The sequence below is a fragment of the Aquarana catesbeiana genome, linkage group LG02 (assembly GCF_042186555.1).
Source record: "Aquarana catesbeiana isolate 2022-GZ linkage group LG02, ASM4218655v1, whole genome shotgun sequence".
Taxonomy (NCBI): domain Eukaryota; kingdom Metazoa; phylum Chordata; class Amphibia; order Anura; family Ranidae; genus Aquarana; species Aquarana catesbeiana.
Window position 1 is genome coordinate 103,760,317 of NC_133325.1, and position 14,413 is coordinate 103,774,729.

The window sequence follows — 14,413 nt, forward strand, 5'->3', positions numbered from 1 at the left end:
AAGAGCCGATCCCAGCCCTTTACCCTGTGATCGGCTGTCAGCCAATGACAGCTGATCACATGATGTAAACCATGGGTGCTCAACCTGTGGCCCTTCAGCTGGTGCAGAACTACAATTCCCATGATGAACTGCAAGGCTGACAGTTACAAGCAAGACTCCCAAAGAGAGAGGCATGATGGGACTTGCAGTTCTGCAACAGCTGGAGGGCCACAGGTTGAGCACCCATGATGTAAACGGAAGCCAGTAATCCCTTCCTTTTTTTTTTTTTTTTTTATCTCACGCCCACCAGTGCCCATCAGTACTGCTAAAAAAATTACCTGGTTGCAAAATTTTGTAACAAACTTCTCTCGCTCACGCTCTCTCTCTCGCGCTTTCTCGCTCTCTAGCGCGCGCTCGCTCTAGCGTTCTCTCTCTCTCGCTCTATTTGTGTTTAAATAAAAATGTCATATGGGTACAGTGTAGCATGACCATGCAATTCTCATTCAAAGTGTGACAGTGATTAAAAATTGGCCTGGGCAGGAAGGGGGGTATAAGTGCCCAGTAGGCAAGTGGTTAAGGTGGTAAATTAGTGCCTTACTTGCATTTAAATTGGCCCCAGAACCTGTGTAATTAATATGTTCAGTTTTAAAGGGATGTGGTGGCAACCCTAGCCCACCCATACCATAAGGCTACATTCGGGCAGGCAGGGGCGTAGTTTGCTGCATTCAGAGGCAGGTTATTTACACATCTAGATACAGCAACACCCTGCGCTGGGACCGCATACAAACAGTCTGAATAGTTGTAGCCAGAACTCCACAGAAACCCTGGATGCACAACTTTATACAGACATTATATTTGCACACAGCAATGCCCTGTTCACATCTGGCGTTTTGGGATCACAAGAAAAATCGCGATTCTGCATGCGATCCCAAATCGCACTGCAATAGTGGCAAAACAAACCGCGCTTGTTTGGGTGGCATTCATTTTAATGGCACCTAAACACGGGGTGGTATTGCTGTGATTGTCGAGTGATAAACTTCATCATGTGATGTGGTTTGCTGCAATTTATTGTGCAATAAATGCGGCAACACCGCACCGTGTCTAGATGCCATTAAAAATGAATGCCACCCAAACACACGTGGTTTGTTTTGCCTTTATTGCAGTGCTATTTGGGATCATGGGCAGAATTGCAGCCATTCTTCCCGAGATCACAAAAAGCCGAATGTGAACAGGGCCTAAGGCCTCATTTACACTAAGCATTGCAAGAATTTGCATTCCCCATCACTTGAATGGGCTGCCCTATGCACTATTGTCATTCCAAAAAAAGCTCAGGAACCACATTTTGGCCCTTACCAGGTGCGATTTTGTACTTGTATTTTCCCTCTATTCCCCCCGCATTTTGTTTAAAAAATTGCAGCAAAATTACTTCATGTTTTGGGGTGCCATTCAAGATGACTGACATAAACGCGTCTTGCGTGTCTGCCGCAATTTGGAATATGTCAATGGGGCCTAAAGCAAGTGCCATGTGCAGAATAATTTGTCTTTTTCCTTAGTTTGAATTCTGTCATGCCCACAACTAAAATCTGAATGAAGTAAGCAATGGTTACAACAGACTAGACATTGCAATAATGTGCCATAGACTTTGTGTTAGGGCAGCCCATATTGCAAAATAAATACAAGAGTTTTGTTGCATGGAAATGGACAAGAGTGATTCGGCCCCAAAGCTCCCCCATAGTACATATTCTAGATTATTAGTTCACTTCTAGATTTTAGTGGTTTAAAATACTTTTTTCATATTTGTCTTCATGTTTTATTCCATGCCATTGTTACAACACGGTACATTGAATTACAGCTTCAGGTCTGACATTGAGTGGATTAAATCGATCGCTGTGATGTCTGGGCTTTTATCAGGTTCGTTATGTAACTGCTTCATTTTAATCTGAACCCTCCTTGTCAGATGTGCTCACTGCAGTGCCAGAGGCTGGGTTCACACATTGCTGCTCATTGACATGTACTGAGAATTTAACTGATTTAAAAGGAAAACTTCCATTCGATGCACCCAAAATGCAATATATAGGACTCTCTTCACAACACGCAGGTTTGAACAGGTCATTCTGTGAACAATAGGGAGAATTCATCAACTGGAGCAGCTGTCCATGTTAACCAATCGTCTTCTATCTTCAGTTTATTCAGTTAAGCTTAAAAAATGAAAGGTAGAAGCTGATTGGTTGTCATGCACAGCTGCTCCAGATTGTCTGCAAAATTTTTCTCACTGTATTCCCACTTGTTCATATATTTTGCTGCATGCATTGACCATGCATCTGGTTTGAGGAAGACATAATCATAAGGCTAGATAGGCACATCAGTTACATTTTTGACACTAATATATCTTGACATCCGTTTTTTAAAGCCTTGCATTGGGTAAGTGTGTGTAAGTATATGTCGTGCCCCAGACGACATCATTGAATGACAAAACGCGCATCGGGCAGATAGGACGCACTGACGTACCACGTGTGGTTCCCGGAGTGTCACGGGCGCTCGCAAGCCGGCCGGCTATTCCTTTTTGATTTTAATCCATGCTTGTAAGTGTTTTTACTGTTTTTTACTAAATAAACTTTATCTACAGTATCACACTATGGGAAGTCCTTTTTCTTTCATGCCTTGGTGATACGGCACCTAAGGGCCCCTTCCATCCACTGAACGGTGGGCTGTCCCTGGATCAGTTTCCTCTGAGAGTGTGATTCCTGATGTTCCAAGGAAAGGCCCTGGCTGGGGTTTATAGCCGTAAGCTCATTCTTGCTTGCCTCTGGTAAGCGTGCATTTGATTTGGTGATTTACATTCACTGGTGATGGAAGATTGCACTCTCTTATTCTGAACCCAGCTAACGGCAGGCTGTTTGGACTTTTTATGCAACCTTTTTCTTCTTTGTTACCACTTATTTATTATCAATATATTTTTTTGTGCATGCCATATTGTTATTTATGTGACGTTTTCTTATACACCATGTTCACTTTTTAGCGCAGCTATTGTTTAGTATTTTATGGTGCATATGGCTGTATTTCATATGTTAGCTGCTGCTCCACTTTTTTTTGTTTATAATTTATTATTTTTTTGGTTTGCTAATTTAGAGCGCGGTATTTATACCATTTAATATAAATATAATATATATATATATATTTTATTTTTTATTGTTTGTTTTGAATTTGGTGTGCTTTTGTAAGGGGCAATGCATTACAGAGGGTTTTTGATGCATTTTGCCACATTCCAGATGCATCCTGTACAGGAGAAATGCAACATGTTCTAATTTTGTTAACTGACCTAACTTGAACACACTGCACTGGTGTGAACTAGAGCCCTTGGAATCCATGTTAAACAACTGTCTGCGTTGTTGATGCAGAATAAACGCACTGGACAGCATCTGGTGTGAACCAGCCCTAAGGCTCCATTCACACCTGAGCACTTTGTTTTCAGGCACAGAAAGTTGCACGTTTTTACAGCGATTTGTGTTTTTTTTTTTTTTTTTTTTTCAGATTGATTGAGCTGCAAGCGTTTTGAAGCTTCTAGCTTCAGGCGTTTTGGAGTGGAGATGTGAACCATCTCCATAGAGAATAATGGATTTTTTTTTTTTTTCCCCTCCAGCGTTTTGTAGCTTCAGGCTTTAAGCTACAAAACACTCAGGTGTGAATGGCGCTTAGTCTTGCATAAACAGTATTAGCAATAAAGCTAGTACTGTCAGGATGGAGTAGTGCGTGCTCTGGAATACTTGTCTTTCCTGGAGATGCAATGCTGGCCACAAATCTAAAAGCCAAGGCATATAGTAAAGCCTAGTACCCACGGGCCAAATGTCGGGGGGCATCAGCCGGTTCAGTACAAACTGGCTGACATTCGGCCCATGTGTACTGCAGCCGGTCCAACAGAAGATGTTCATCGTGCCCTTTCAATCAAAAAAGCTCTGCCGACCAGCACCTGATCAGCTCTCTCAACCAGTGGCTGAGAGCGCTGACCGGAGTGTTCTGGCGGTGGGCCGTACCCCTGTCAGAAGCAGTAGTGCCCGCTCCATCAGGCGCACCGCCCTGGGGTGTGTTTTTTGAAGGGCGTTAAAAAAAAAAAAAGGGGGTGGGCTCGGGGCACAAAGCACTGCGCCCTGAGCCCCCCTCCCAGTTGTGTGACATTAGTAAAATAATATTCGCTAATCTCTTAGGACTTCTGGCCAGTCAGAACCCACTTCCTGTTTGACCGTGAGGAGAAGCAACGCTCCCCCCCCCCCCCCCCCGGCAAGCTGGAGCTGGAGCAGCATCGGCCCCCTAAGACTGATCACCGTCTTCCCGGCTCCGTAGAGCTTGCACTGGACACCGTCCTCCTAGCAGAGCCCATAGCAGCAGATTGCAGCATCCCAAATGATGAGGATGAGCGGGAGTTGGTGCGGGGAGAAGTGTGAGTACCGAGGCCGGCCTGTGCACAGGGTGGGGTAGAGGTGGCGGTGGTATGTGCGAGTGAGGGGAGCAGGTTTGTCAGAACACAATAGAACAGCAGGGGAGATCGCTGTACAAACATCAGATTGTTAGTACAGTGGCTCTGACCTGAGCTGTCAGGTTTTTTTTTTTCGTTGAGCCCGCTCGGTTGAACGGAAAAAAAAAACTAGCAATGTGTACGAGGCTTAAGATGATCTCACCTGAAGATGAGGATCCAAGTTTAGAACATAAAAGTGTGATCCCAGGTTTGTCTTGGCCCAATTTTTGTTTTGCAGAATAAAGCTATACAGCTGGACGTGTTTAGTGTTGGTGTCTCAGAGATGTGAGCAGCTGCAATGCAACTAACTACTGTATGGAAAAATGAACCTTTTTGTATGGAGGGGGCCTGTGGTGAACACAGACAGCATTTTAATGTGGTTCACAGTACCTGTTCCATGAAGGGTGGTTGGGGTGCAATTCATAGTCCCCTAGTACAGTCACTGTCAGCCAGTTGCATTTTTTTAGAATTATTTTCCAGACCTGGGAAATTACAAAATCACACAATTTTTCAGTTATTCAGAATCTCCGCTAGCAATAGGTGGAGCAGCAGTTAAGTTGTGCTGCAGAGTCTGAATCATCCTTCACCCTGCCATGTAAGACTAATGCAGGCTATACAGGCGTCAAATTCTGAATAAATTTTATTTTTGAAAATCAGAAATGTGCTTTTTTTTTTTTTTTTTTTTTTTTTTTTTTTTTTTTTAATCCAATGATGCCAGCATTGATGTCGAAATTCGACCAACCAACCAGCCTTCAATTTCACCTCGCGTTGCTACAGAAAAGACCTTTAGTGGCCGGGAATTTTCCTTTCTTTCCACTGATGAGGTGGCGCTGATTAGGTGGCACTGATAAGGAGACACTAATATGCCGCACTTATGGGCACTGATGAGCAGCACTGACTGGCATCACTAATGGGCACTGATTGCTGGCACTGGTGGCATGTTATTGTAATCAGGGCACTGATGATCAGTGCCCTGATTACATGTCTTGATGCCCCCTGGGAGGAGATGCGCTGATCATCTCTCCTCGCCACGCACTGTCGGTGTGAGGAGATGAGAGCGGATTATGGCATCTCCGTGTTTACATGTGACCGGCTGTGATTGGACACAGCCGATCACATGGTTAAAGAGCCTTACTGGCAGCTCTTTACGGAGATCGGGGTCGCGCCATGTCCTAGCAACACGGCGCAGCCGCCACGCTGTGTGCCCGAGAGCGGCTGTTCTGGGACGACGTTGCATGACTTTATCCCAGAAGGAGAGCCGCACCGCCTCGCTGTGACGGTGGGCGGACGGCAAGCAGTTAAATTTCCCATCAGTGATTAGAAACTTGTTCGTTTTTCAAAAAAATTCCAACATTTAGATCACTTAAATTCGATGGCCGCATGAAAATCAACCGTTGCACTAATGGTGCGAAATTCGAACAAAAATTCATAATTACGATTTTTGAAAGAAAATTTGTTTGGAATTCAACCCATGTATGGGCCAGCTTTACTACCACCCATCTCGTGGCCTTCTTCATGCCCATCACACAGCTCAATAACCGATGTGGCTGTTGGGCAGTGTGCAGGCACAGCAGTTAGCGTGGCGGCAGCTCCAGGTGAGTCACTGGTGTGTGCGTGTGGGCATGATTGTTGGTGTGGCCTACAGATGAAGGCGCAACTACTTCTGCAGCTTATCCTTGAACTTAAAGTGGTTGCAGTTCTCAGACATAAAATATGAACAAAGCATATTCGTCTATAGCGTGTACTTGTGTCATTTCTGTCTGCTGCGTCGTTGCCCTGCTATCCTGTATGAGTCGCTTCTGACAAGTTTTCCTAAAGCCAAGAGAAAAATGGTGACAGGGGAGGGATCTCCAGCTGATTGACAGCCTCAGCTCTGTTCCTGTGTGAAGGGGGGTGTGTCCCTTCCCTCCAATCAGCTCTCGGAGCTCTCCTCACTGAGCTCTGCAGAGTGTAACTTCAGCTCTCTGCCCCCTTTTTTTTTCTGAATGCTCAGACAGTTTGAGAAATTCTGCACTTTGAATGGATGTAGAAAAGAGAAGACTGCAGGAAAACAGGTACAACTTGTGTAGGAGGATTTGTTTCATCTGTGTATCACCTGAGGCCAGTCACTTCACTGGGTATATGTGTAATGGTTTACTGCCACTTTAGGTTTGACATGCCTGCTCTACACCTTCTGTAGGTGAAAGAAGGAAACAATATAGGCTCAGTTCAGGAAACTTTACACAGTTCAGAAAACTTTATACATTGTCAGAGCATGTGAGTGTAGTTTTCAAATCTCATTGGACTCAGCTGAAAATAACTGTCACGTGAGATTACTTGTCCTGGTGTTTTTTTCGTTTTGCTAATTGAACCTGATAACATTAACAGGGGTGGATCACTGAAGAATTCAAGGAAGATCATTGTGATGTGGGTGATAGAGGAGGTGGGCTCTTACTGACACCAGGAAAAACTGAGTTGATCTCTTTATTTAGACGGCTATCCCAACCCTTCCTCTTCTTCCCCTTTCTCCCTTCCCCCTTCTTTTGGCATAGGAGAAGACATGAATGTTATGGCCCATCAGTCAGACATTGCTAAACCAACGTGGTTTGCCAAATGTTTGATAAGACTGACTAGTTTTCCACAACTTTTTCTGCAAGTGTTTTACATGAGTGTGTGTGTGTGTGTGTGTGTGTGTGTGTATGTGTATGTGTGTATATATATATATATATATATATATATATATATATATATATATATATATATATTAATAAATTTTATTATTCATATATAATTGTTTATTGATTTATTTATTTTTTTGTTTTGTCATTTCAGTGATGGAGAAGCAACTGCTTCCAGAGATGCAGGAAAACGCCTTAATTCGCAGTATCGAGGAAGAATACAGGAGAGCCTTTTTATACATCAATAAAGGTTTGAACGCAGATGAAAATGGTTACAAGGAAGACGCACGTAACTTTTACAGACAAGGCCAGGAGCATTTGCTAAGAGGATTGGGCGTTTCCTTGCAGGCACCTGAGTATATTGGTCCAGCTTGGGATTCCGCAAGACAAATGCAAGTAAAGATGCAGGAGACTTTACAGAATGTCTATACCAGACTGAACATCCTACAACAGAGTATGACAGGCCATGTTCCAGAACCTTCTGCTGCACCAGCCCTTCCTCTATACCCATCACTGCCAGTAGTCGAGAAGGAAAGGCCTGGAAGACCACCACTGCCAAAGATGCCTCCATTCCCTGCTGAGCCAGCAGGCCTCATCCCTTGTATACCAACAGACAATCCAATAAATCCCTTCACAGAAGGTGCCATTGCACCACCAGCATACACCCCCCAAGCCACAGATGGACATTTCACAGTCTCTTATGGCACAGAATCTGGGGAACACTCTATAGTAGGAGATGACTTCTATTCAATGACCGCACAGCCGCCTCCAGTGCAGAGTTTGGGGGTTGATGCAGAGGAACTTATACTTATTCCAAGAGGAGTTCAGATCTTCTTTGTAACACCAGATGGACTAGTGAGCGCTCCCTCGTATCCTGGCTATCTTCGCATTATCAAGTTCATGGACACTGACAGCGAAATGGCTCAGAACCGGCCTCCAGCTTTTCTCCAGGTAAGAGACATAAGCTGACTATTTTTTTTAATTGGGTGCTACAGGTCAAATTGGCAACAACAGGTAAACCTCTATATACCCAAGTGTGTGTGTTTGTGTGTGTGTGTGTGTGTGTGTGTGTGTGTGTGTGTGTGTGTGTGGTGAGTTGCACATAATCCACTTAATGCAGTCCGAGCACAAACATCTCCAGGCTCCAATCCACCACAGATGCTTAGGCCAGCCATACACCAAAGCAAATTTCACTTGATTCACCATCAACACAGACAGTGTTGATGCAGGAATCCCTCCTGCAGAGCCATTGTCTTCTCATGGTGAGAAGCAGTCCCTGCCGGAAGTTGATCGATGGATCAACTCGGTACATTTAGCCAGGCCATACACGGTTCGAATCTTGACCGGTTCTGCAGGGACTGCCCAAGATTCGAACCGTGTATGGCCTGCCTTATAAATTGTATAGCAAGGATGTGTATGGCACTTTAGATCCATAAGCACTTTAACCTTTTCCATTGTCCCTGTGTTTATGGCTGTGAAAAATTAAAAAGTGCACAGTTATCTGCGCCACATCTCTTCACTGTGAAAAAAAATGGTGCCACCCATTGGCTGTGCAATGTAGCAGAGGTCTGTGAAACTCAAACGTTTGTGGAACAAAAGAACTATACCATTTTCAATTATTTTTATTTGCTTGCCTGCTGATCGGCTTTAGCAGTGCCTGCTGATTTGTATAGCCTCATCTACACTGATCAATGTACAGTGAGTCCTATAATTGGTACTAGCCCATTACCTTTTAGGCCAGCTTCACATGGGTTTCAGCTTGTATAAGAGCAGTGTGAACAGCAAGCTTTGTTGAAGCTTTTAAATTACCATTCAGCTCCAGCTTGTAAATATTAAACCGATCCTAATGAGAGTGTTGATTGCCACTTTTAAGAAAGCTGCTAGCAGGGTTCTGCAGGCTTTCATCAAGTTTCAAGAAGTGCTAAACCCCGCTAGCAGCTTGTTTAAAGTGGCAATCAGCACTGCCATTAGGCTCTGTGTTCAACATTTACAAGCTGAAGCTGAAGTCCTCATGCACATGGACGTTTTTACAGCTGCTTTTTTGAGCTTTTTTTGCAGCTTAAAAAGGCCTGTCTATGTTAGTCTATGGCTTCATGCCCACCTAGGCGTTTTTGAGCTGCAAGTGGCATAAGCGTTTTTAAGCTGTGAGTCCTCATGCACATGGACGTTTTTACAGCTGCTTTTTTGAGCTTTTTTTGCAGCTTAAAAAGGCCTGTCTATGTTAGTCTATGGCTTCATGCCCACCTAGGCGTTTTTAAGCTGCAAGTGGCATAAGCGTTTTTAAGCTGTAAAAAAAACCCAGGTCCAGTGCGTTCTGAAAGACGTTTTTCAGCTGTAAAAACGTTCTAACACTGAAAAACGCTCAAAAACGCTCAAAAACGCTCAAACGCTTAAAAACGCTCAAAAACGCTCAAAACGCTAACGCGGAAAAACGCTCAAAAACGCTAAAAAACGCTATTGCAAAAACGCTGAAAAAAGTTAAAAAAATTCACTGCAAAGATACTGGCGTTTTCATAACGTTTTTTTAACAGCCTGTGTGCATGAGGGCTTAAAAAAACCCAGGACCAGTGCGTTCTGAAAGACGTTTTTCAGCTGTAAAAATGTTCTAACACTGAAAAACGCTCAAAAACGCTGAAAAACGCTCAAACGCTCAAAAACGCTCAAAACGCTAACGCGGAAAAACGCTCAAAAACGCTAAAAAACGCTATTGCAAAAACGCTGAAAAAAGCTGAAAAAAGTTAAAAAAATTCACTGCAAAGATACTGGCGTTTTCATAACGTTTTTTTAACAGCCTGTGTGCATGAGGGCGAAATGGTACTTTAAAAACTTGCTGAAAGCTCTGCAAATGGTTTGTCAGAGCTTCCTGTTCACACTGCTCTTTATACAAGCTGAAGCCCATGTGAAGCAGACAATACCCTGTGGGGAAACAGAACTCAGAGACCTTAAAATATATTTGTCTCTTAAACACGCAAGCCCTTTGCAGACCAATACTTGGTATAGTGGATTAGGGGTTGGATCCGTTGAATGGCAACAGTGTGATTCTGGGATCAGTTCATGCCAGAGACACTATTTATATGACATAAATGTTTAGGAAGTTAAATGTCACATATCTGTATGCTGTGTCCACTATGAAACTCTGTAAGCTATATATGCTTAACAAAGTACATAGGTTTACTACTTTTATTTTAGTAAATTTGAAAATACTGGTGGGGTTTGAGATTGGAGTACTTTTTTTTATCTTTTTTTTTTTTTTTTTTTTTTTTTTTTTTCTTTTTTTCTTTTTCTTCCCATTGTTGACATTTCAGTCACATGCAGGCCCTACCCATTCATGTGATGAACATACCAGTTTGACTACTACCATTGTACAGTCACATGGTGTGGTTTTTTTTTTTTTTTTGTTCATTCACTGCTATTGTAACAAACTGAATATAGGTGTAGGTGTAGCAACTTGCAGTAGTTTAGATCCCTGTTGTCCAGCCTGAGGGCCACATTTTGGCCCATTGGTGGTTTGAAGTGCAGCCATCGGTCCCCAGCGGTCAGTAGTGAGAGAAGTGATTTGTAGAGGGTCCTTTAATAAAACATCCCTAGTCTCTGTGTCCTACAGCATGACATCTCTGACCATCTCCTCCAGTAAGTTTTCAGTCTATGACAGTCTTCTGTAGCATTATATATAATGTGGCCCTTTGGGGACATCAGGGGCTGCGTTTGAGGGCCCCCCTATACTTTTTACGTTGACAAACACTGCTCTAGGTTACTGTTGATCAGTAGGGACATTCACCCCCTTAAAATACTGCCTGGTTGACAATCAAGCTGGCTATGGCCTGTATGAATTTCAGCTGATTCTTGAGGAACATGTCGAAATTCTCTTGAGGGTGGCCCTTTCGGCAGACAAAATGCAATAGGCACGGCAGGAGATTCGTCCAACTGCACTGTATAGCATGGATGGAGGAATCTCAAGTTTTTTTTTTTTTTTTTTTTCTTGTTCAGCCTGCATATATGGCCACCTTAACTGATCTTTTATTAAGTGTCTGTGGTAAAAAACAGAAATAGGAGGTATTAGAGATGAAGATAAGTCAAAAGTTCCGGAATAATATTGCCTTGCAGTGATTATGTTAAAAATTTGTAAAAGAAACCAGGCCAGAAAGGCATCTCTGATAAAAGGAGCGCAAATGCTGAACATTGCTCCAATAAGAGCTGGCGATGTAAACGGAGCTACGCATGCGCATCTGTTTACATGTCGGAGAATGCTTTCAGTAGGCAAGTAGGTGTATTTTATTGCAGAAGAGACATTACGCGACTCTTTTGCAATAATGAGCCTGCTTGCAGTTTGTGACCATGGAACTTTCGTTCCGATTTAAAGAGAAATCGTTATTTGAACTTCACCAAGAAACCACTTCTGTGAGTGTCTGCCTTCTATGTTCCCTGCAGCTCTCTATGGTTTGCCCCACTTGCCTCCAAATCACTACTGTGTTGTGTGATGACATGGGGACAAGTAGGAGAAACCATTGAGCGCAGTAGCGGATGCAGGCGATCGATACTCGCAAAAAATGATGGCTTCTTGGTGGACTTCCCTTTTAATGGATCAGCCTTCAGCAGAAATGGGTATTTACTCTGTTCTTTAGCAGAGAGAGGCCTTTCTAGACTGATTTCTGTTACTGACAGTCACTCTAGGATATAACAATTCCACACCTATATTTTATGTATGTGAACTGAACAAAAGAAAATGATACACTAATGAATGATCACATAGAGTTCTAAAACATCCAAACAAGCCTACCTACAACTATGAAGACGATGCACTGTATTCAGGATAGTGATCTATATACTGAATTCTTAAATACTTAAACTGTAGCACCAGAGAAACAGAGAGGTTAACGCATCAAATATTTATAGACGGAAGAATAATGGTCTGCCGCCACGCCAAATAAGCTGCACGGTTCTTTCTTTTTTTTTTTCTTCTTTTTTATTTTTTTTCTCTTTTTATTGCATGGCTTTTTTTCATTTTCTTTGCAAACATTTTTCTAATGCAGCATTTTAGCATATTCTGTATCCAATCTTATTTTATGTTCTCGTTTTGTGGATTTTTTTTTTTTTTTTTTTTTTTTTATGATTAGCCCTTTAGCATTTCATTTATTATATCTTGTATGAATATGTGATAAAACATTTATTTAAACAACTGAACTATGCACAGTTTATCTAAGCTGACTGCATGGCTCAAAACATACGACTACATGACCGTTTTAAATCTGCTAAATATGCATCTGGAAACAAGTAAGAAGGGTCGCCTAGCACTCTCGCCTAGCAGTAAGAAGGGTCGCTGGTTCGAATCCCGACCACAACACTACCTGCCTGGAGTTTGCATGTTCTCCCTGTGTCTGCGTGGGTTTCCTCCGGGTACTCCGGTTTCCTCACACACTCCTAAGACATGCTGGTAGGTTAATTGGATCCTGTCTAAATTGGCCCTAGTATGTATGAATGTGAGTTAGGGACCTTAGATTGTAAGCTCCTTGAGGGTGTAGGGACTGATGTGAATGTATAATGTATATGTAAAGCGCTGCGTAAATTGACGGCGCTATATAAGTACCTGAAATAAATAAATAAGACCAAAAGCGTGCAAAACACTAGGGTTCATTTTCTTAGTAAGCAGCTACGGCCTTTGTAGAAAGTTAATTTAATTTTATTTCAGTAATTAAATTCAAAAAGTGAAATTCATATATTTATATAGATTAATTAGAGTGATATTTCAAGCATTTCTTCCTTCTTTTTTTTTTTTTTTTTTTATTTATTGTTCGATGATTATGGCTTACAGCTAGTGAAAACCCAAAATTCAGTATCTCAGAGAATTAGAATATTACATAAGCACAATTATAAAAAAAAAAAAAATTTAATACAGTAATGTTTGGCTTACTGAAAAGTATGTCCATGCACTGTATAGTACAGTTTGCTGGCCAATCAAGCACAGTGATACCATGATTATTAAACCAGGTATTGGTACTTTTGGTAGTGTGGGCAAGTGACAAGTCCTGCTGGAAAAAGAAATCAGCATCTCCATAAAGCTGGTCAGCAGAGGGAAGCATGAAGTGCTCTAGATTTTCCTGGTAGAGGGCTGCGCTGACTTTGGATTGATAAAACTCAATGGACCAACACCAGCAGATGACATGACTCCCCAAATCATCACTGACTGTGGAAACTTCACACTGGACCTCATGTAACTTGGATTCTGTGCCTCTCCACTCTTCCTCCAGACTCTGGGACCTCGATTTCCAAATAAAATGCAACATTTTCCACATTCCATGATGATTAGGGAGCCATATCATCTGCTGGTGTTGGTCCACTGTATTTTATCAAGTCACATGACAAGTCACACTAGTGTGAATGGAGCCTTACTAGGATCTGCATTGGATTATTCTGTCTCTATAACAACCCTGCATGTGCAGTAGCAGAGTGACCTGAAGAAGTGTTGCCAACCTACCAGATTGAAATTTACTGACATTACACCCAAAATGTATTGGCACGGCCAAGTTTTTACTGGCATTTCCAAAATTTACCAAATTTGTTTTAAGTGCAAATTTTAGTATTTAGGCTACAAACAAGTACAATGTGCAATTATCAATGTGACTTAAGGTAGATAATAAGGCGAAAACATATTTCTTATTTTATTTTTGTTTATAGTAGGTAAGTAGCTCAGGGACAGGACTCAGGAGGGCAAGAAATTAGAATGGGCGTACACACACATAAAATTGACTCTCACAGTGACACTGACAGCAGGGTGCAGCAGCACAGGTGATGATGACACCTCACCGACACGACACGTCTTCTCCTCCTGAGTCAGTGACAACCTCTCTCCGTGCCAGGTGGTCCCTTCAGTCCAAACAGCACTAATAGTCCCACTGCAGGCTTGCCTTGCTCCCGTCCCGCACACAAGGCTCCACCCACTCTGCTTGTCTCCCTTGCACCATGTCATCACACAACACACTCAGGCACCATCACTTCCAGACCTGCCTCCTCCACCAGCGCCGCCCAAACACACTGTAGCAGGCACCTAGATGGTCTCTGTAAGCTCCAAACCAAAACTGTAAATACACAGTGCCAAGCGTCACAGCCATATTTTTTACTGGCAAAATTTTTCCTGTTACTGGCATGAGAAAAATACCCATTTCTTACTGGCCATTAAAAATACTGACAGCTGACAACACTGACCTGGGTGTCCAGTAAAGGGAATCCAGATTAGGCAAGACCTCAGTGAACGCAGCGGATGCGTGATAGG

General features: G+C 42.6%; 1 protein-coding gene across 3 annotated transcripts in view; it reads left to right on the forward strand.

Annotated features, from left to right (window-relative positions):
• Positions 1-14,413, forward strand: part of SPART (spartin) — a 52,158-nt gene that overhangs the window by 13,271 nt on the left and 24,474 nt on the right. For all 3 annotated transcript variants that reach the window (XM_073613305.1, XM_073613306.1, XM_073613307.1), the window contains exon 2: positions 7,301-8,097. In XM_073613305.1, the coding sequence (XP_073469406.1) occupies positions 7,303-8,097 (795 nt within the window). In that variant the 5' untranslated portion in view covers positions 7,301-7,302. The remainder of the gene's footprint in view (positions 1-7,300; positions 8,098-14,413) is intronic.